This window comes from Pseudopodoces humilis, chromosome 8 (assembly GCF_049639895.1).
Source record: "Pseudopodoces humilis isolate 2021_Gansu_Grassland_sample_001 chromosome 8, ASM4963989v1, whole genome shotgun sequence".
Lineage (NCBI taxonomy): Eukaryota > Metazoa > Chordata > Aves > Passeriformes > Paridae > Pseudopodoces > Pseudopodoces humilis.
The window spans coordinates 36,401,347-36,423,829 of NC_142207.1; the positions used below are offsets into that span (position 1 = coordinate 36,401,347).

Consider the following 22,483-nt stretch of genomic DNA (forward strand, 5'->3'; position numbering starts at 1 on the left):
GTGCTACAGAAACAGAACAGATGCTCTGTTCCAAGGATCTCAGCTTAAAACTGAGCCTGCAGCTTAACAGCAGCCTAGGAAAGTCCCTTAAGGTACCAGTTGTTTAAAAAAAAATGAAAACATTTTTAGGAATAGTGTTGACCTCTCTGAGCTCTTTTCTTCTCAAGGGAAATTTAATTTCATTTAGAGGAAACATAACTGTGCTGTTTGAAAGTAGCACGAGGGCTTTCTGCACTGACAGAATTTTCTTTGGAACAGAAAAATCTTCCTGATGTTACCAAACAAACAGAAAATCTTACACATATATTCCACCAAGCAACCAAAGGGAAAGAAGTTGAAGGGTTTTATCAGTATAAACAGCCTTTGGGCTGAAGTTCCTATTGGTATCTTTTAATCTCTTTGTGAAAAGTCTGGAAGCTCCCTGTGTTATCCATGAAACCTTCCCACAAAGTCACTCATTGCCCCTTCCCAGCTTTCATCACCATCAAGTCCATTGGAAATTTAGGAGTGGTAATCCTGACATGGAAATACATTCTGGAACTTAGAGATTAAATTCTGAATTAAGCAAAATAAATCTTCTCTAAGAGGGAAAAAAAAAAAAAAAGAGCTAGATGTTAAAAGCAGAGAGTTGGGCTATGAATATAAAATAATGTAAAATAACCTAATAACCATTCCCAGAATGGTTTGGGTTGCAAAGGACCTTAAGGACCTAAAGGTGCCCATTCCACCCCCTGCCATGGGCAGGGACATCTCCCATTATTGCTCCCAGCCCTGTCCAAGCTGGCCTTGGGCACTTCCAGGTATAAACACTTTAATCTACATCTCTCAGCTAGGGAGGAATCTGCAGTCCTAGGAATTTCCCTGAGAATTTGCAGTTTTTGTTGGGCCACGGGGTAAGAGGCAAGGATTGGTAAATGTCTTAATTAATTTACAGGACAAAAAACGCTGCAGTAAGAAGCTTCCCCACTATCCAAAATCTTTATCAACCAGGTGAAAAATTATGAATTTTAATTTCTCTTCCACTTTTGTTTCTCCCACAGGCATATCACAGGCAGGTTTCCTGACTATCCCCCTGAGAGGACAGGTGGTTCCAAGGCTATTTTTATTGAAAAACATCCAGAGCAGGTACTGTCCCTCTTTTAATGAAAAAAATTCCAGGATGTTGGGGAAGGATTTGCCACAAAACGCGTCTGTTTATTTAAGTAGCAATTTTCCCTAACAGTGGCTCTAGCTCTCCCAGAACCTTATGGTTAAAAGCTTTTTCTTGCAAGTGAAAGAATGGGATTTTTTGGGGTTTTTTAAGGATGTTTCCAATCAGGTACCAAAATCTGTTCCCTTTCAGGCTGTGCAGCCACTTAATCACGACTGAAGGTGCTCAGGTGATGGAAAAGAAGTAGAGAACAACAGCAGAGAAGAGTTTCTTATGCAGGCAGGGCTAAACCTTGATTTACTGACAAGGCTCATTAAGCAAATTTAACATCCCAGCGAAGGAAATATCTGAGTTGATCTTGTGTGTTGTAGTGAACTCGGTTGTTTTTCCTGGTAAATCCCTCTCCTGATTCCTCTGGCTAATGGAAGTGGCTGATAATCTCTTCCTCTGATCATCTGGGTGTCATGCAGGGAAAGTGATTAAGCCCAGCTGAAGGCAGTGGTTGGCACTTGGAGCCTTTTCCACCCATCCCTGATTTAGAGTCAAGCGGGATAATGAGTCTGTTGGGGGAAAACAGGAAGCAGGATTTGGCCCCTGAGTGAATCAGTGTGCTGGGCTAGGAAAACTCTGAGGTCAAAGCCTGATTTCTGTGGTCCTGAAAGCTCCAACCTTAAGACTGTTGCACGATTTTTCTGCAGAAAAGTTTTGGTGCTCTAACACAGGTATGGTAAAAGAGGATTTTTATAGAATCACTGAATGGTTTGGGTTGGAAGGGATGTAAAAATCATCTCACTGCAGCCGTCCTGACACCTTCCACCAGCCCAGGTTGCTCAGAGCCCCATCCAACCTGGCTTTGAACGCTTCCAGGGCTGGGGAATTTTGGATCCAGTCCTCCCTGGGATCCCATGGTGGAGCCTGGGGCACACAGCAGTCTCTGTGTGCTTTGTGGGGATGGAAGGACAGGCCAAGCCCAGCACAGAGCACAGCACTAACCATCTGCTGACTTAGCTAAAAATGCAGGAAAACTGCTGCAGACAGCTCCCTGTGCCCCACTAAAACTAAGTTTGGGGCATGCTCCTGGTTTTAGCCAAGATCAGGGGCTAAACCCTGCTGGGCTCTGCTCCCAGGTCCCTCTGCTGCTCAGGCAGGCAGAGGGAAGGAGACCCTCAGTGAAGTTTTCAGCCTCTAAAGTAGACACACATGCCAGAGTCCAGAAAACTTTGTTGGTTGCTGGGAGCAGCCAGGAGCCACCCAGCAAGTGGGGCTTACTGCTGGAGAAGGGTTTGGGGAATGTGATGCTAAACAGAGCTGCTGCCATCAAGGATTAACAGAGTTTGGGAAGAAAACAGTACCAGGAATTATTCTGAGCAGCACTGGATGTGGAGGTAGATTCTGGAGAAATGGATTTAACCTTCCTGTCATACTCCCAGCTTTCAATTCCCACCTTCAGCTGTTTTGTTGCCTTTCCTGAGCATCTGCTTTTTCTTTGCATGAAAAAAATGGAAGCCAAAAATCTGGCGAGCTCGTTTTACCGCTTGTTTTCCCTGTACCCTGGAAAAAAACCTTCCTCTATTTTCCTAACAAATTTTCACTAGCAATTATCTGATTTTCACCAATTTGGGGGCCTGTTTTTTGTGTCACAGCCTTAAGAGACCTCCACAATGCAGTTGGCCAGAGAAAGTTCAGTGCAATCACGATTTTACCCAAGTGTCAGACAAGTCAAACACTTTTTGTTCCACTGAGTCAGCTGCATATTAAAAAATCCCTGAGGCCACTGGGTTTGTTCCACACACTGGGCAACATAGGGAAGGAAATCCTGGCCCCATGGAAGCTGATGGGAGTTTTGTCCTTGACTCCAGGGGGGACAGGAGTTCACCACCTCTTGTCTATGTGAGCTCCTGTGCAGGGGTTGGTTACTCCCAAGTCAAACTCCATGAAAAATCAAGACTGAACTGTATTTTAAAAGTGAGCATTTTCTAAGGCTTCGGTAAAGACACTTTGGGGAAAATAAAATACAAATTAATCACTTCACGAACCATTGCTGCATTATTATACGTTCTATATTTCTTGATCCTTTGACAGCCCTGACCTTACTTGACTTTGTAATGTAGCTGGCCTTCTGCACAAACTGCTTCCATGATGTTTTACAAATACCTTCCCAAAAGATGTGCCAAAGCCATCCCAACACAGAGTACCTGGTGCTTCAGTCAGAAAAATAAGCGCTGTGCCTCGACTGAAAAGAACTTTTTCTCTACTTTACTTATTCTTCCAGACAAATTTAACATTCCAGGACATCGGTGTAATCTCCCTGCATCTGTTCCAGATTTCTATCCCTAATGGTTTTTTATGTTCTGCTCCACAGATAATCATCAGATGTGACAATTTTTAGCTTTGCTCTTATCCAGCTGCCAACAAAATTTCCATCTCTTCCTGTAGTTCATTAAGTCTCATCACCATGAAGACAAGCCAAGAGAGTTGCCATTTTGCAGGCACTTCCCCCTCTCCTGGCTCCCCCTCATTTCCAATATTACACAACATTCCAAAACAAAAGAAAGGTGTCAGAGAAGGACTAAAAGCCTTAAAATATTCTGAATATATCAAGTTAACCATGAAGGAGGATGGAAACTGTACTTGGCCTCTTAAATTACACAACACTTAAAATATTCACCTACAGACAGCAATCTACCTTCCCTAAAAACCACACTAAAAATCCTCCATAAAGAAGAAACATTTCCTAGATTTCAACAAAACTTCTTTCTGTAGAGTTAATATTCCATAAGAGAAACTTTTCCCTCCAGGAACACCACGCTGTGCCCCTGTAAAGTGTTTGTGTTCCAGCTGGTGTTAGAGCCAGGCTCTGGGGCTCTCACCTGCCACAGCATTCCCAAACTCACTCTATCCCTGCTTTTCTTTTATGCCCACAACTCTAAAAGGCAAGAAGTTCAAGTAAGATCTTCTTTCAAGGAATAAGGGGAGGGTTTATTCGTGAAGAAGAACATTTACCTGGAGTATCTGAGCCAACACCAAACTTCCTGTGTCTGAGGACAGCAGAACAAGTGAGTGCTGCTGGCAGCTGGAAGTTTTCATATAAACCAGCATTAGACACTTTAATTCATAGGCTACACTCTGGTTTAATGCCCAGTTCTTTCCCCCCTACCAAAAAAAAAACAGTAGATTTGCACTGCAAGATTTTAGAAACAGGGTTGAACTGATCTGGGTAAACAAAAGTCAATTTAACTTTTATGGAGCATCAGTTTTAAAGGAAAATGTCTTTTCAGCCACTGAAGAAAATGTTACTGGAGAAGAATCATCACTGGCACAATAGAAGTCCTAGGAAAGACTGGGAAAAGATAGGAAGAGGCTAAAATTAATCTGTTCCTACTGCAATATGGTTTCTTCCTCAGTATTAAGAGTTTGCTAACTACTTTGCATCATTTCATAAATTTCATTTCATTTCAAAAACAGACAACCTAGCAAAGAAAAGGGGAGTGCAGAACAACTTAGGAAGACATCTACTTCTCTTTCCACTATGAAGTTTTCTCCAGGGCAAAAAAAAAACCAACCTACACTAAAATGCAGGTGAATTGCCCACTAATCTCAAACTAACCTTTGCTTGCCATTCCCTTTCTTTCCTCCTCTGTTGTCAGATTGTTCAGGTATCTCCTTGCAGCTGGAGGGGAAGTGGTTCTGTATAAAGAAGCAGAAGCCACTCGAGGTTAGACACAGGGGCAGCTTCCCCCAGCTCCCAGCCCTCTGCAGTCTGCTTGGAGCAGGGGTGGGAGCAGAGCTGGTAGAGCTGCAGCAAGGCCAGGCAGAGGGACAAGGACACCTCAGTGCCATCACAGCAGGTTCATGAGAACAGAAACTCTGTCTCAGCCCTTCCAGTATCGTTCATCTGTGCAAAAACACGAAAGCAAATCGCTCCACTCGGAGTCTGCGTGCACTTAAAATGCTGCCTGCAGAATGCAGAGGCACAGCTGCAAACTGAAACCTTTTGTCAATCGTGTGTGTGTTTAGAGGTATCCTGCTGGATAAAGCCACCCCTGAGATGCTGGGAATGGTTCTGGTTACCCTTTGCAGGCAGAGCAGAGCAGAGGTGGAGGGGACAAGGTTGGGTTTCTGGCTGCCTAGGAAGGCTACAGTAAAGGATACACTCAGAGTAGCTCTGTTGGTTTTGGATACAACAGGCCTGCTGGGACACTAAAAACCTATTTTGAACTCCAGTCAATCTGTTAATCTATCCCAGGGAATGAAATGCTTCACTGCTTATCACCACAAGATGTGACTGAGCGGTGCTCAGGGTTTGAATTACCATATTTAATTAAATGTAAGATACTGAAATGCTTGGGGAGAGCCACTAATGAAACTGCCCTGGCTGCAAAGCACAGCCCTTGTCATTGTCCCCTTCCAGCATCCAGTGTTGAGTACATTAAAAGGTGTACTTGAGAAAACAAATATTTTCACTGTTACAGGAAACACATCTTACAGATGGAAATGTTTCATTTTCTACTCTTTCGCAGTACTGCTGGTATTAGTGGTCTATTAATAAGCTTCAATGGATTTTCTGATTTAGACTCATTAGTAAGTGATCTTAGAATTCCTCTCAGGGAAGAGAAAGCTGCCTAGAAACAAGAGAAGCAGCAAATTTTCACCCTCTGCCTTTTTCAGATAATAAAGTATAAATGGCCAGGAACTAAAGATATGGGAGTTGATGGAGCTGTACCCAGTTATCAGCTGCTATTTGCTTGCAGGGATAAAGATGTTGAGCTATCCCTGTGTATCTGTCAAGCTTTGTCACAAGATCTCTACCCAATCTCCCTCACCCACTAGAACAATTTCAGTCTTTAGCCATATATTGAAATTAGACATACCTCAGGGCAGCCTTTTAAAATCCATCCCTATAAAAAAAATCAATCTGCCTTACAAACACCAGGACAAATTCATAATCTGGGTCCGAGTCCAGAGGGAACTTTGAGTTAGGTGTCATTAGAATATTCTGCTTCTGGATGGGTTTCCATAAAAGCCCTCACAGCTTGGGACACAGAAATCAGCTTTTTCCTAATGATGAATTGGGATAGTCAGCACCTGTGCTGGAGTTTGCAGGGGGGAGTGCCCCCAGCACAAAAAGGCTCCTCTGTGATGGTCAGGAATTGAGAGTGCAGCCTGTTGGGTGTTGTGTTTTCCCAATCACATTCCTCCCCCGTGTCTTTCAGGTCGCTGAAGAGCTGGCTGCCAAAAGGGAGGCAGAGAAAAAAGAGAAGGAGAAGAATGGGAAAAAAGAGAAACAAGCGGTCAAAGCGAAAAAGCCAGAAAAAGTTGGAAAGCAAGTAAGGCAAAGAAAGCAGGTTGTGAAGCCAGAGGCAAAGCTCAGGTGTGGGCAGGGGCTGTTAAGTGACATTAAACTGGTCACCAAATTCCAGGCTCAGGAGACAAAGAACTGGCTGAGGTTGGTCTCTCCCAGCCTTTCCATGACCTCGGTGGTTCTGGGGAATTTTTTACCTCTCATATTTTAGGAATGGCCATGACTGAGCTCAGTGGGAAGAGCTGATGGAGGTGCAGATGGTCAGGGATGTAAATGAGGGCAAAAATACACTCAGGGCTTTGAGATCATTGCCAGGACAGACAGGTAACAAAGTGGTGACCGAGCATTCCCACTCCTCATGTGGGTACAGAGATTTTAATTACTGCCACCCCTTGCAGAATCTGGAATGAAGAGCCTGAGTCTCACTCAGATCCCCACCTCAAGCTTGTGTGGATTTCAAACTAATTTTTAAACCACGTCAGGCAGCATTGCATAAACCTGCAAATAAAGCCATGCATTTTCAGCCCATGTTCTCAGGACAGGAGCTATTTTTGCTGCAAATGTCTGTAGACATTTAATTGTACAATATACCCCCTGAAATCTTTGAGATAAAAGGCTGCTTCCAAATTATTTCAAATATTCCAAATATTTCCAAGTTATTCCAAATATTTCATTATTACACACACTTCCAAATTATTTCAGGAGCAACTCAACAGAGCAAAACACCTGTGAAACAGAGCAGTGATCAAAGGGCACCTTCAAAAGCAAGCCGTGTGTCAGCTTTTGCTGAAGCAGCAGCTTTCGTTTCTCATTTACTTCACAGTATAAACAAAAGTTGAAACAATATCTTTTTTTTTAATAAGAGTTATTAATCTCTCACTAAATATGTGGAGGAGAAGGGTGAGTTTTCTAGGGCAAAGCATACTCTTCACTGCAAGTTTTACACAAATTAATTTGAAGGCCTAACCCTAGAGCAAATATATTTCAAAAAATGATGTTTTTCTTGGACAACATCCATTAATCTGGCCAAAACCCTCAGAACATCTAGCCAGGAACCTAAATTACATGAATTTAGGAAGCATCAGTCAATTTAATTGAAAGGTAAGTACTTTAATGTTAACTTGTAAATGAGCATCTTGAAAACACTGCTTGGGAGTTTGGGGTGAGTTGGTTTTGGTTTTTTTTCCTTTGTAAATGAAAATACCCAGCAAGCTGAAGGAGCAAATACATGAATGTTTTTCAAGGTCTTTTAAGCCTAATTGCTTAACTTTGCCAGCTAGGAAGGGTTGTGGCTGCTCCTGTGCAAATAGGAGATGTTTTTTTAAGTTCTGGTCACACATCTTCAGCCAGTCACTTGTTACTGTGACGCTGTCACAGCACTGATGAAGCTCCTGAAACTGGATGGCACCTCACCCATCTGCTTAAAAACCTGACTTTCACAGGATAAAATATGATTCCTTCTTGGTTTTGCACATTTCTGAAGATAAAAACCAACAACAGCAGAAATGTGTCTCAATCCCTTCACAGCCTCTGCAAGGCTGTTTGGAATTGGGGTGAAATAACAGCGTGGAGCTCTGGGGTTTTATAACTTCATGTCATTCCCATCTCCTCAGCCATCACAAGTCCTGTCAAGTAAAATCCTGAGCCATTAGATCAGGTTCTCTACGGTTCATTGAGAAAGAACAAAAGGAACATTCTCTCCAAGGTTATAGCACTGACAGGGGGAAAAAAAGAGTATCCTAGACCAGTTGAGAAGTATCTGGAAAAGTTCTAACAGTGGGACTCTTATTAAAATAAGTATAGGCTATAAGTCATAGGGATGCAGGCAGAATAAAGCTCTGCTCCCAACTTCAGCTCTTAAAGAAAACAAAAGTTTGATCCCAGAAGGAAATTTAAGTATTTCTGAAAAGCCTGATAGCAATCTTCACAAAGAGTATTTGATATCAAAGTAACTTCACTCTCTTTTCTCTGCAAGGTGCTGATTTGATTTCCCATTAGGCGCCTAAGGAAAAAAACAACCCATGGTTTCATCCCCACAAAATCCCACTTTCCAAAACCCAGTAATTGCTGGAGTTTGTCTCACTGAACCTGAGCAAGGCTGAGCATCCCTGAGTGCCAAACATGGGACACACTCCTGTCCTTAGTGAAACCTCTTAGGAAAATGTCCAGAGGAAATGTGCACTGTGCAGCCAATTCAGCTTTCCCTGCTGCTGAATGGGAATCAGCTGGTGTGGAGCTGCCTTTGGAAAGCCTCAGAAATAGATTGAGACTCTCATTTCCACATTTCTGCTTAAATTCAAACATATATTGCTGGTTCAAGGGGCCTTAACACATTTAAAACAGAACAAGCATGAACTCAATCCACTGGAAATCAAAAAATGAATGAACTGGTTTCAAAGGAAAAGTTCTTTTTATTATGTTGACTCTTAGGCTGTTAATTGAGGAGAGAGAGAACAGAACTGCAACTGTCCTTTAGACACAAGAGTGGGTTTGATTAAAATCAATTAAATTGACACAATGATATCCTTGACATCAGTGTATAAAATCACTGAAGCAAATAACTAAAACAATTCATTGCCTTATTTATAACAATAAAATGTTGATGTGTCCTGTGGTATTGAGAGGCCAAAAACAAATAACCCATTTTTAGGCTGGTTTGGAGGGAATTTGTTTGTTGGGTTTTCTAATAATTGACACATTTCCTCTCAGAACATCATGGTTTAATAATTTTCTACAAAATACCATGGAAAAATGGTAAAAGAAGGATTCTGCCTACTGCAAATGATCCAAGGATGAACCTCAAAGTGCCACACCCTGTGAAACTGGGAATACATCAGAGTAACTGAGGATCTACCCTCCAACTTTTTGTTTTACTTAACCAAAACAGTTCTTGATGTTCAGTCAAGAACCTCCTGAGTCTCTTTCAAATGCTTCTCTAGGGTAGAAGTGATAAATGTATTTAGATTTTTCCTGTCCTTCTGGGCCCAAACTGTAATTACTGTAATAAAACTTAAATTAAAAACAAATATTTGATAACATAACAGGGCTGCAGTTGTACCTGCAGGCAGCAGATATGCCCCTAATTACAGGGTTTATTTAGGAAGGTGTTTAAAGTGCAGGAGCTGAACTTTATATCTTGCTGATAACAAGTGGTTTGCAGGTTATTTAGCAAAATCCTGATGCACCTTGTGCTGTCTTGTATAAATCCACATTCACCTCCTCCCCAAACAGTGATTTAATCTCCCTTTGTCAGCTGTTACCTTCATTACATCTTGAGACTTAAGACTGATACAAGATGAAGAAACTTTGATAATTTTCTGGGAGGTTTTTCCCTCAGAAATACTGGTTCAATGAAATAAAACAGTTTAGGGAATATGGCAATAGAAGCAAAAGTAACTGGAAAAATGGCATTTCAATTAAATTCCATTTAAATACTGCAAGTCTCCTACCAAAATTACATTTTCAAATAAGCTGGAGTTTAATCCCTTCTCTCATGGAGCAGCCTGGGTTGGTGGGAGGTGTCCCTGCCCATGGCAGGGGGTGGGATAAGATCTTTCAGGCCTTTTCCAACCCATCCCAGAATTCTGTGAAACAATGCTGTCAGCAATTCCTCTCTTCACTTTTCCCCCCAATCTAGGTAGTGGATCTAAGATGGAAAATTGGTCCAAGCAATTTCCTGTCGATACTGGAGGAAGGAAGCTCTCAGTACCAAGGTCAGTAGAAAAATATAACAATTCCAGCTGGAATGTTCTCCCAGATCAGCTTAATCGGGATGTCATTCCTGTAAGGTCAAGTGGGCAGCTGCCCAAACTATGGAACATTATAAAAATTAGGATGTTAGATTAAAAAATGGTGTTTAGGGAGTCTCTCAGTACCTCAGTCCTTCCAAGGAATCTGTCAAAACCATTGAGCTTATCAGGCAGGAAGGGACATTTCTGTGGGTGAAAGTGAACAAACTCGAAGCAAAGTGCTTCAATATATATAAAAAAGGCATTTTAGGATTTTCTGAGGGCAACAAGAATGACATCAGAATAGCCAATAAAGCAAAAGCACAATACTGTGGATCAAGTTTCAGCATCAGTGTTTTCATACTCCTGTCCCATCTCTTCCAAGAGTGAGAATCAAGGGAAGAGTCTGTGGATTCCTTGGCAGCACCCACAGCTACTCCAATTATTTTTGATTATATGTTTGAATAGGAGGAGCATCTTCTCAAGCAGAGGCACAAAAGTATGAATGCACTTGCTTCCTGCAAAGTGTGTGAAACTAAAACATAACCCAGACTTTCAGCAAGGGGCCTGGCTGGCTTGGTACCCCCAGAAGCAAAAATTTCTTAATAAAAATCTTGAAAGGCCATTTAGTTCTTTTCCAGATCTCTTCTATCCTCTCCTCTGCTTTTGATCCTTCTGTTTATCTCTTCAAGTCTTGTCTTCAGTGCTCACCCTGATTAACAAGTGAATGAGAAGTCTTGCACTTGAGTGAAGTGGAAAATGGGGTTAGTTTTTGCTGTATTTCTGCAGATTCTGTTCTGATACAATGTGGAAAAGTATCTTTTCTGTTCTCTACTCTTCAGAGTTAATGCCTTGCTAAAATTCCTGATATGAAAAGTCTCCATTTTTCCCTCCTGCTGACAAATTACTGGCATCAAGTTTTCTGCCCGATTTGAGCTGGCTGGAGAGAAAGAAGTGAACAACTTGCTAAATGTGCATCAGTAGTTCAGCCTGACCTCTGACTTGTAACTATTAGGATTTTCTTACACGTTATAAATCATGGAGCAGCTTTCTGGCTAAAAAGGACCTTTGCATCCCATCTACTCTCAAATACCACGTCAGAACCCCGCTGAAGGCAGCAGGAGCTTTAGATAAGGATCAAATCCATCCACACTTCTTTCCATAGCTGGGCAAGGACAAAATGGCATCTTGAACTCCAAAGCAGCAGTGGCAGGAGTGGGGCTCCCACCCAGCGAGTCCCCAGGGCAGGGAAGGAGCAGCGTGGAAGCAGCAGAAGGGAAACAGGAGGGCTTTGCCTTGGAGGGAACATGCTTGGCTGTAACCTCAGCACAGCACTGGATACCAGAGTGAGGAATAAAAACACCACAGAGGCTGATGGGTTACTCTGATAGCGATGGAGACTCCCAGATTTCACAGCTATCTTGTGTAATAAGGGGTTTTACGAGGGGATGGGGGATTTGTCACCAAACTGTGTCTGAACACCAGCACTGCCATTCCCAGCAGACACCTGCTTCAAACCCTGCAAATACAGAACTTTTTTGGGGTCATTCACACAGTGTGAGTGCCTCTGTGGTTCCCATTTCCCACTTAAACACCCACACATCTCCAGCCCGTCCTGCCAAAGCTGGCAGCTACTCCCCAGCTCTGAAGGCACATGAGAAGGAGCCCTTTTCTGCACAGAGCACAACCAGAAACCCTCAGAGTGAAAAAGCTCTCTTGCAGGCTTCAAAGAAAACCTGCAGTTCTGTCTTAGGCAGAGGAAGAGTCTATAAATGTGCAGTTAAACTTCAGGTGGGGCTTTTTTCCTCCTTTTCTCCTGGTGAACCTGGTCTATTTGACACCACACTTATTTTTAGTAAACAGCTGCTAATTCCTCCTTGCTCCACAATCCCCTGCCTCCTTCACAAGCACTTTGGGCTTTTCACTGCAGGGCACTCACACAATACTAACCTGGGAGTCGTCAAAATTATTTTATTTTTAATCTAACCATGGATTCTTTGGTCATCAGAATCAAATCTACAACAACATCAGCCCACACCAGTGCAAGCAGTCTCTTGTATTTTTAATTTTAGGCTGCTTTCCTCTCAGTAGCAGGATTATGCAGTAAAAAAATAGGTCTGAGTTTGGACTTTCTACTGAGAACTTTTTTCCTAATCTTAAGTAGAAATAGGTCACTTGCTATCAGCATTTGCACAGAAGTTCATATTTATTAGTGTAGAAATCTTGAAAACAAGACAGAAGCAACAGAGCTTGATTAAGAAATGTTTGTATCAGGAGTAATTCAAAGCCCCTTATAAGTGTGTCTAAAGTTTACCTAAGTGATAGCTGGCCAAACAACAAATATCTTTGTTTTGTCACACCCCCCCCAACACTTAATTTTGAGAAAATGTTCCCATCCCATGAAACTTGTGCTTTTATCCCTAGTTTACTTAAATAATTTTTAAAAATATAGATCAGTTTTGACAAAAACCTAAACATTTTGCTTACAAACCTTTTCACTCTGTGTTTTTAACTCCTCTACCAAGCCAGAACTGCTGCCTAAACTTCACTGGAATTCATGAAGCCTTTTAGCCTCCTAGAACTGTATCTGGCAGTTTTTCTGCTTGCTAAACTCCACTTGCCAAGCTCTAAAAACACTTATTTTAAATGATGTTGTTGGGAACAGCCACTTTGTGTGAGATCTCCTTTCACACTGGAATAGCCAGAGTTTATGTGGGGCAAATGTGAGGCTGAGCCATTACCTCCCTCTTCCTGGGGTGTATTTTTGCAGTGTGAAGCAGCAATGTGCTATTTTCCCCCATTCTGTAGATGACCAGTTGATATTTATGACTTGTTCAGTGTCACAGAGAATATCTGAGTTCAAATACTCCATGGTGTGTCCAAATATTCCTTTAAGGTGTGGTGATACTCTGTATTTTTAACCAGCCTTGAAAAGATTCAAATCCTTTTGCCAGGAGGTTCAAAGTGGTCATTTCAAGAGAAGCTTCATGCTTCAAATAAATATATTGCAATTGTTAGTCACAGCCTGTTCTCTGAAATTTTGGGATATTGGAGTTCCCTACTGGCCTGCAGAGCTGGGGTTCTGATTTAGGAGTGGTCTGGGCTGCCTCTGAGCCCTGAGCTAGCTATGCATATAAAACAATCCCAAAATAAGCATACACTATTTTAGAAAAGGTGACATAAATTTCACTGCATACACACAGGCACAGAAATAGCTCCTGGAGCTGGCTGACCCTGCCTGTAACAAAATACCAGACTCTGCTGACCAGCCAGTGAAAACATAACATCCTTAGCCTCCTGACCCCCCTATAAAATTAACTTTGAAACATTTTGTTGATCTATAAAAGAATAACAGAGCATCTAACACCTATGAGTTATTGATCTCTCTACTAAAATTAGGCACCTCTAACCCAGTGGTTAATATAACACTCAGATAACTCATTGCCAGGTAATAGCAGAGTCTGGGGGGACCCTCCCTGGTTTTGCCTGCAGTGGGTATTAACCACTAATCAATCTACAAAATGACAATAAACAATTATGAAAAAAACCAGAATAGAAAAACCTACAGATCCATCTATGAAAAATAAATATCTAAAGCCTTGTACTCCTGTGAAAACACAGCACTTGCAACCTGTTGACCCAGTCAGGAAAGTGTTTAAAAATTCACATAACTCCTCTATAACGTCCCCTTTCCCCAAGGCTGGAATTCCAGGCTGGAGGAGCTACCTCATAACTTGGGCAAATCAGCTTTTCCTCCTGAAATATTACGTGACATCTGTCATGCCCTCTGTTGACCCACAAGTAATTGAAAGAAATTTAATGTCTGTACTTTGGGGTTTCTTCCAACACCAAAATATTCCCAGTCCTCCTCCATCCCCACCATTCTCATTCTCAGTGGTGAAATTAAGATTACTCACCTGCAAGTACTACTCCCTCTATAAACTTTGTAAAACTATAAATCCTCTGCGTGGAATTGGGCTCTGAAAATTTGTTGGGGAGGGAAAGAACAGCCAGTCTTAGATTAACTAAAACTTGGATGTTAAAAGCTTTCTGAATTTGCACGGTGCCTTCAGCAGGCAGGGGGTACAGGGGAAAATATCTGTACAAAACAGTCATAGAGGAGCCAATGTCTTAAAGTGGAAAACTGTCATTTCAAATCATCGAGAAATTGAATTAGCACATACAGCTGGAGATTAGCTGTCATTTAGGAAGATACAATCAGGGCTTCAAAGGCAAGATATGAATTGCCTTCCTTCAAATTAGCTCAAGAAGTGTAGGAAAAAAAGAGGTGTTTCCATTAAAGTAAGGCACTTAGCTAATAGCAGAGAACTCAGATATGCACCAAGCTCGTCAGACTTCATTTAGTTTTCTTTCTAAAGAGCAAATTGCAGTTTGCCTCAACAAAAATAACGAGCTGCACCTCAGGATCATTAGGTATTTTATCACAAATAGCTTTTTTTCCATCACCAGTTTCACAAATTTGCTGTGACTGGGTGTTAGGTCTCTTTATTGCTTCTCCTTTGCACAGCACTTCAGAACAGAGGGGCTGGATCAGGTGGGCCTTGTCTTTTTTGGGCTTAACTGCATTTCAATTTCTGCATCGAGCTTATAATTCCCCAAAGTGAAGCCTCTGTGTGGCCTTGTGGGTCAGCTGCAGGTAATTGCTCTGTCACACTCCCTGTCCCCTCCCTCTCTCCCACTTCCACATGCTCAGTGCTGGTTTTATTCCTATTCCAGTGCCCCTATTCCCATATTTCAGCCTCCTGGGCATCACTAGAAAGGCCAGGATGCAGCAGCTTTAACTGAGCCATGGGGAGAACGGGGAAATTTGTGGTTTGAATTGACTCCCCTTCCTTTGGTCCCCAAGCCTGTGTTGTGCCAGCCAAGTGACACTGGTGGAGAGCACATCCTTCAGGGCAGGAGCCATCCCTGTGCCTTCTTCAGGGAAAGGATTTAAGCCCTGTGCTGTTAAACAGAATGAAATAATGCCAACATCAGGCACGGGACAGGGCTCCTGGAGATTGAGCACACTCCAGGCTTTCAGCTTTACAACCTCCAAATGACAACCTCACTATCCCATTATCCTCATGAATTCTGATACCATTTTGCAACCCAAGGCAAAAGAAGAAATCCCTTAAGCTCAAGATTTGCAGATCCTAACACAACGGGGCTCTGAACTTGCTAAGGGTCCCTAGAGCCTGCTACTTTCATACAGCTCATAATTTAATAAAAGCTGCCTACAACTACTCTTTCTTTTGCCTCCAGAAGCAGTTGGAGAAAGCAATGGCTTCTGTAACTTTTCCCCTTTTTTTTCTTTCTTTTGGATAACAGTCTTTTGGGAGAACAGAGATAACAGATGGGATTTTCTCCAGGATCATGACCCGGAGCTGATCAAAGGAGGGGAACGGGAAGAAGTGGAGGAAGAGATCAGAGTGCAGGTGTGCTTACAATAGCAAGAGGACACTAATCATGTGCATTACCTGTGTATATTTTTCTCCAGCTGTAAGAACTGGCCCTGGCACAGACCTTCCCTCCTTCCAGAGTCCCTACTACCTGTTCTTTGCTTTCACACTTGTTCAGCTGAACAATTGTCTGGGGTGAGGCTGCAGAGCAGAAAACTGAGGAAGATTCCTCTGCGTTTGTCTTGAGCAGGTCGATGAAGTGATGCAGGAGAAACTGCTGAAGATCAAACAGGCTGTGGATGGAGAGACAGGTCCTCAGAGTAAAGCTGGGAAAGGTGAAAAGGTAAGAGCAGCAAGTTGGGAGAACTGAGGGGCAGTCACAATTCCCTACCCAGGTACAGTGGTGGTCAGTGCAAACCTCAGGTACAAATATCAAAATGTCCACCCTAAACATTTACTGAATCTCAAGTCAGGAACATCTGAAATCTCTTCACCTGTGGGTGTTTTCAGGGCCTTCTGCATTAGCTCTTGTTCTTTGTATAAATATTGCTTAGGACAAGTTGAGCTACTCCAGAGATAAATCACTATGAGGTATTTCAGGTTTTCACCCTCCTGAAATCCTTGGATGCAGTCAAACAGCAAAATGGAAGCAATCCCTCTCTTCAGGCTGACCAGTTCAGATTAATAGTTTTCCAAGGAAAACAGGGATCTGGAGGCCAGTGAGTTTTCCAGCTGCTGGCTGTTTTTCCTCCAGGACTGGTTATTATGTTTCAAGACTGTACACCAAAAAAATTCCCTCGGAATGTTTTGATGTAACCTTTCATTTGTCTGTAACACCACATAGATCACACACAGCCAGGTACTCATTATGTTACTACATCCTATGGAGGGGTTTGGGAATTTGCAATTAAGCCAAGTTTATTTAGGCATAAAAAATAGGTTAAACCCCCCCAAAACACAGCACATGTCATGTTCACATCTAGTTTTACAGCACTGTCATATGAAGAATACCACAGCTTGTGGTTCTCTAAAATTCCTTACCAAAGCATTTAAATTAGAGATCATGTCAGTGCAAAATAACTCAAAGCTTACACCCCACCACTCAATCAGCAGATCCACTTAAAACCCTCAGGGCAAATAGCCAACCCTAATCTCATGCTGTATTTCATTTCTGTAATACCTTTTAGCATGCAAATACTTGCTGTTGCTCTACTTCTACTCAAATTATCTTTAAAAATGCTTTTTCCCCTGACAAATGCCCAGGGACAATCTAACAAGAAAAGACTGGGGCAGCCCTGAAAGCTGATCCCAACTGGATTCCTAAATCTGTTTCAAAAATAGGGTGGGGGCTTAAGATATACAGACAAAATATTGCAAAAATCTCCCCCAAGTTTTCATGGGCAGACACATTTAGATCAGCTGGCCAGTGCCCTGCTGCAAAATGTCACACTGGAATTACAGAGCTTTATGTTAGGGCTGGGTTGGGTTGGTTTTTTTTCCTTCAATGTAGTGTTGGAATAGCTTAGGGTGGAGGGAGATTATTTAACTTCTATTTTCCCAAGTTGTGCCAGTAGCCCGAGAGAATGAGGCAGGAAAAGAAGTAGTAATTAGATAATACCAATTCCGTAAAGATTTCATCTTAAAAAAACCCCACCCAAGCCAAAACAGTTCTATTTGAGGACTGGGGAACAAAAGGAATGATGCAGTGTTAGTCAAAACACATCTTCCCTGTGCAAAGCCATTTAAAATGTCCATTCAGCATTGGCAAAGGCCTTTTCCAATTAGTATTTGCATAAATATCTCAGTCATAAACCAAACCAGTGCATACCTGTGCACACAGACTGCAGATCTGCTTTAGGATAACCTGGTCTATATAATAAGAATAATATGAGCTGGAGAGTTATGGAAATACCTCGTTAATTTATTATTCAGCAAAAAAAATCTCTAATCTTTCAATCCACATACGAGGTCCCACATGTCTCCCCCTCAGTTTTGCAGTATATAACAGGTGATTGTTTCAGGTTCTCATTGTAGCTAGGAGCAGGTCTGGAGTGCAGTGTGAAAAATCCCCCTGCCAAAACAAAAATAAAAAAGGGGATATTCTGCATTCTCAAGAGAAGTCAGCATTCTTCAGAGAAATGAGACCTTTTCCTGTGCTCTGGCACTGGGCAAGGGGCAATGAATGGGTAATTTCTTTAGGAGAATTTTCACAGATGGAATTTTATGTCTAGGGACCATCACCACAAATTCCACCTGTGATGCCACATTTAGCCATTCCCTCTGTTTTAGGGAGGGATTTCTTCTGCTCTCTTTGTCAGGGAATTGTCCCTACCAGAGGCAGGTGTTCTGTGCCTTTCCAAGCCTTAATATGAGTAGTTCCCAACTCAGAAAATTTCTGTCAAATCCATATTGAAAACAAAAATCTGGGCTTTGACCCACAGGAACCAATCTGAGTTTTCAAGTCCCTTTTGTGGGGAACACAGCAAGGACATTTTGGAACTGGATTCTAAAGGGAAATTTCTCCTCTCTAGTCAGTGTTCCAGACAACTCTTAGCTTTAAGAAAAACAATATATAACAGCTCCAAGCCTACCCAGAGCCACTCCTTTATTTCTGTAAGTACTTTATCATTGATTCCCAAACCTTCAAATACCACTTGCTGCTAAAAGCTGACACTTAACCCTACCAAGAACTGCTCTTAGAGCTCCTGAAGATAAGAATCCCATTTGCCAGCTTTGTGGAAGAATGAACTTGAGTGAAAAAAATTGTTCTTCTCATGACAAGCGGGTCTCCAGAGCAGTAGACTGATCTGGAAATAACAAAACTCATTAGATTGCACTTAATACTCACTAAACCACACTGCTGGGTTTATTACAGAGATTCTGTGCCTCTTTCCAAGCTGGAAGCTTCCCATACCCACAGACTGTCCCACCTTTATGGCCCAGCATAGACAGAGTGTCCTGGTTAAGAGACACACTTTGCTGGACCCTAATTCTTCCAGATAGCTCCTGCTCCAATGACTGTCACTAGAAAGGGGATGAGGATACAACAGAAACAGAGGAATGGGGGTCAGCTCTGCTGTAATCTGCATTTTCCTTCACTTGGCACAGTGGCAGCTCATCCCTGCCCAGCTAGGGATCCAGCAGGTTGGGACTGGGAGCACTGGGAATGGACAGGCTGGGAGATGTCCTCTGAGTGAGGAACATGGCAGCCACTGACCTGGAAGTTCCATTTAAGAGCTTATCAGAGTGCTTTCTCTCAAGCCCATTGTGCTGCTTTTCCTGCTCTGCTCCCCCAAGGATTTATTTCTGATCCCCACTGCAGGTAAAGCAATGCATTGGAAATGAACACACCCACACATACACAAAGGCATGGCCAGGATTCAGGGGGGAAAAACAGAGAGACACAGAAAACCCAGGAAAGGGGGACATGGGAACATAAGTGTGGAAGAAAACTTGCTTCACAGCTTTGGAGATCCCTTCTGGGTGAAACTGGGCAGAAGCAAAGCACAAAGGGCTGTGACAGAAATATCAACAAGAGCAAAGCCACAGAGAAGGAGGACAGAAGAGAAGCTGGATGAGAACTGAGGAAAGGCTGGGTTTGAGGGCTGTGATTCCCAAGCCCTGCTGGATTTCTTTTAACTGCTGGAACCAGAGCTCAGCCAGCTGTGGGATCTGTAACCTCTTTGGATGCTGTGCCTAAATCCAACAGGGAATGCAGATCAGAGTCCCTCATTCAGCAAGTTTATTAATCAGCAGGAACATCTTTGTCTAAGCACTTTTTCAGTGTAAGTGTCAGAAGCTGCTTGTTTTATCTCAGCACTGCCAGAAAAGGCTTCTCAACCCAGGCCCAGTGCAAATCTTCACTTGCTCAGCCTCCCATCTTAAGCATCTCACACGATCCAAGGAATCCACTAAAATGTATCAGCTGCTGGTTTCCCTTAAAGCACAGGAGCACTCTCCTCTTGTTACTTTTCCACAAGGAACCTGCAAGAAACACAGAAAGGGATTTGTTACAACAGCATCTAGGGACAAGGAGGAATGGCTTCAAACTGAGAGTAGATTTCCATGGGATATTAGGAAAAAACTGCTCCCTGTGAGGGTGGGGAGGCCCTGGCACAGGGTGCCCAGAGAAGCTGTGGCTGCCCCTGGATACCTGGAAGTGTCCCAGGCCAGGTTGGACAGGGTTTGGAGCAGCCTGGGATAATGGAAGGTGACCCTGCCCATGGCAGGGGGTGGAACTGGATAACCTTCCACACCAGCCATTCCATGATTCCATGACCCATGGTGGCTGTAGCTGCAGCCAGGACCTGTGAGATCACAGCCAAAGGGTGACACAGGTCCTCCAGTTTCAACAATTTCCCTCAGTGAGACATTTGGATACCCTTCTCCCTCCTGGTGCCATTCCAGCAGCAGACAGTGCTCTGGAATTTGGTCTGAAATCAGGTTCTTGTCTGCTCCAACCTCTGAGCTACCCAAAGCATTTTGCTGAGCCCACACAGCAAGAGGAGCCACCCCACTGGGCACAGGAGACAGCCCTGTGTCCCCACCAGCTGCCCTCTGATGCAGCTCCCTCCATGGGAATTATCAACTCAGAAAACCACCAAGTCAGGGGGTGGCTGCACAGAAGCTCAACAGACATTTCAGAGAGAGAAGCAAGGAGATTTCCATTATAAATGATGAGCGTGTTCACATTCATTAAACATTATCATTTTCTAAATAAAAGCCGTTCCCAGTAAGACATTTTGGAGGCAAGCCATTGTCTACAATTCATATTTGCCCTTATCACATCTCAGCCTGTGCCAAATTCCCCACAAATGCTGTTGTAAATTAGGAAAACACATTTTTCCTCCGCACAGTTCATTTTTGTTTTGCTCTGGAGTTACTTTATTGGTGAAGCTGCCTTGAGGACAATACCAGTTGGCCAATAAATTCAACATATGCTTAGCATCTTTACTTAGGTTGAAACAAGTTTTCTTCCCAGTCAGACCCAAATATATGTAATTTCTGGTTTGTTGGAGGAGAGGTTAAAAAGACAAAACAGGAGGAACAGCAAAAATCAACCAGTGACAGCCTCAATATTTCTGCAGTTGTTAAAACAGCATGGCATGTGCTTTCTTCTTCCCATTCCCTTTCTTCAAAGCAAAATCCCCCTGGCACATTTGGATGAATATCTGCTGCCAAACTTCTTTATGTAAAGAAACCCAAGGTATAGTTCTCCAAATGCAGAGTTGTTTGCATTATCCTAACCCAAAATGTAAAAACAACTCATTTTCCCAGTTGGCTGATCCATATAGTGCTGGGTTTCAGCTGCATTTTCATCTGGATTATCTTTGTGGCATCATAAACAGTAACAGGTGATCGAACCACAGGTTACTTATGTTGTGTCTATCCTTGAAAACCCAAAATTCATCTATTCCTGAAGGCTGCTGATCTATTCTGTGAAAAAGCCCAGCATTTTCCAGATAATTGGATAGGATTTTTTAAACTCAACAACACAGCCTCCAGAGCTCTGCAGAAGTATTCACTATTATAAAAAAAAGCAAAGTAAATGGTTGTATTCCCAGGAAAGCGAACATAAACTTTTAGAAAGAATAAGCTGTCTTGTTCAACTAAGCATTTAAGCACGTGCTTAAATTTAAGCTGTTGGAGAAATCCCCTGGTGCACCAAGGTTTCTGTGTAAACAGTTCCACTGGAGCAATCCTGGAGTGCTTTGCAGGACTGGAGCTCAGACACCAGTGGTGGGCACTAACGTGGATTAATGATGCCCTCTCCACACTACTAATTATCCCTAACCATATTTATGGCTCCTGAGCTGTAATTAATGGAGGGGTTTGACAAGCCAGAGTCACATCTTCCTTATTTATGTTTGCCACGAGTTGTTTTGTAATGTGTAAAGAAATGAGGCACAGGAGTCAAAAATCTTTCTGTGGTGAAATGGTGGTGAAAATGTGAAAAGAGCAGCTTGTGTTTTTCTGCCCTCTTCCAGCTTCTTCCCTGAGGCATTAGGAAAGAGAAGGATGTCCAGTTGTAAGGAGGGTAGCCAGAGTCTCAGCAGCTTTTCCCCTCAGGGAAGCTGCTTATATATATATACTTCAATATATAGATAATTATTTTTATTTTTTTTTTTTAAAAAAGGCATAAACAGTCTCTGGAGCAGCTACTTAGACCCCACACCCTTTTCCTTCCTGCTTCCTTCTTGAGCAAGGGCTATATCCCCCCTCACCCACAGAACTGTGCTCTGGAAAAATCATGGAATAAGAATCATACAATTGGAAAAGGTCTCTGAGAGAGATCATTGAGTCCAACCCTTAACCTGCACTGCCAAGGCCACCATTAAACCCTAGTGCCACATCCATACAGCTTTTAGATCCCTTCAGGCTTGGGGATGCCACCACTGTCCTGGGCATCTGTGCTAATTAAAAAAAAAAAAAAGTCTAATATCCAAGCAAAAGGAAGGAGAGGAACTTTTTCCCTTGGAGTAAAATGACTCTGGGATACTTTCCTGTGTAGCAGTGGGACTGCTGTTTAAGGATATGGTTTTTTTCCCTTTGGGCTACATTCAAGCACTGAAACATTGGCTGTTCTGGCCTTCACTTTGCTTCAGTACATTCTAAAACATTTCTCTCTGTTAAAGTCACTAATTCCTGCTTGCTTGTGTGGTCCTCAGGGAAGCAAGACACCTGCGAAGAAAAAGATACCAGAGCTGGAGAGAGATCTGACTCCTGACAGGTAAAGAGAACCTCTCTGCATTAGGTCTCCAATATCAACCTTGGTTTTCCTCATCTTCACCACCAAACACAAGCTAAAATCCCCATTGTGCTATCACACACCACCAGCACCAGTCCCATCACCTCCAGGCAGGTTAATTCCAGTTTGCAGAGCTAAGCACATGGAGCATTT

At 42.7% G+C, this 22,483-nt stretch overlaps 1 protein-coding gene across 1 annotated transcript in view; it reads left to right on the forward strand.

The window, feature by feature from the left end:
- The window catches only part of DRC11 (dynein regulatory complex subunit 11), a 99,656-nt gene that overhangs the window by 49,429 nt on the left and 27,744 nt on the right, over positions 1-22,483 (forward strand). Inside the window, exons 7-12 of the mRNA XM_088058984.1 lie at positions 1,041-1,125; positions 6,364-6,477; positions 10,090-10,165; positions 15,512-15,618; positions 15,833-15,925; positions 22,251-22,312. Of these exons, the coding sequence (XP_087915110.1) occupies positions 1,041-1,125; positions 6,364-6,477; positions 10,090-10,165; positions 15,512-15,618; positions 15,833-15,925; positions 22,251-22,312 (537 nt within the window). The remainder of the gene's footprint in view (positions 1-1,040; positions 1,126-6,363; positions 6,478-10,089; positions 10,166-15,511; positions 15,619-15,832; positions 15,926-22,250; positions 22,313-22,483) is intronic.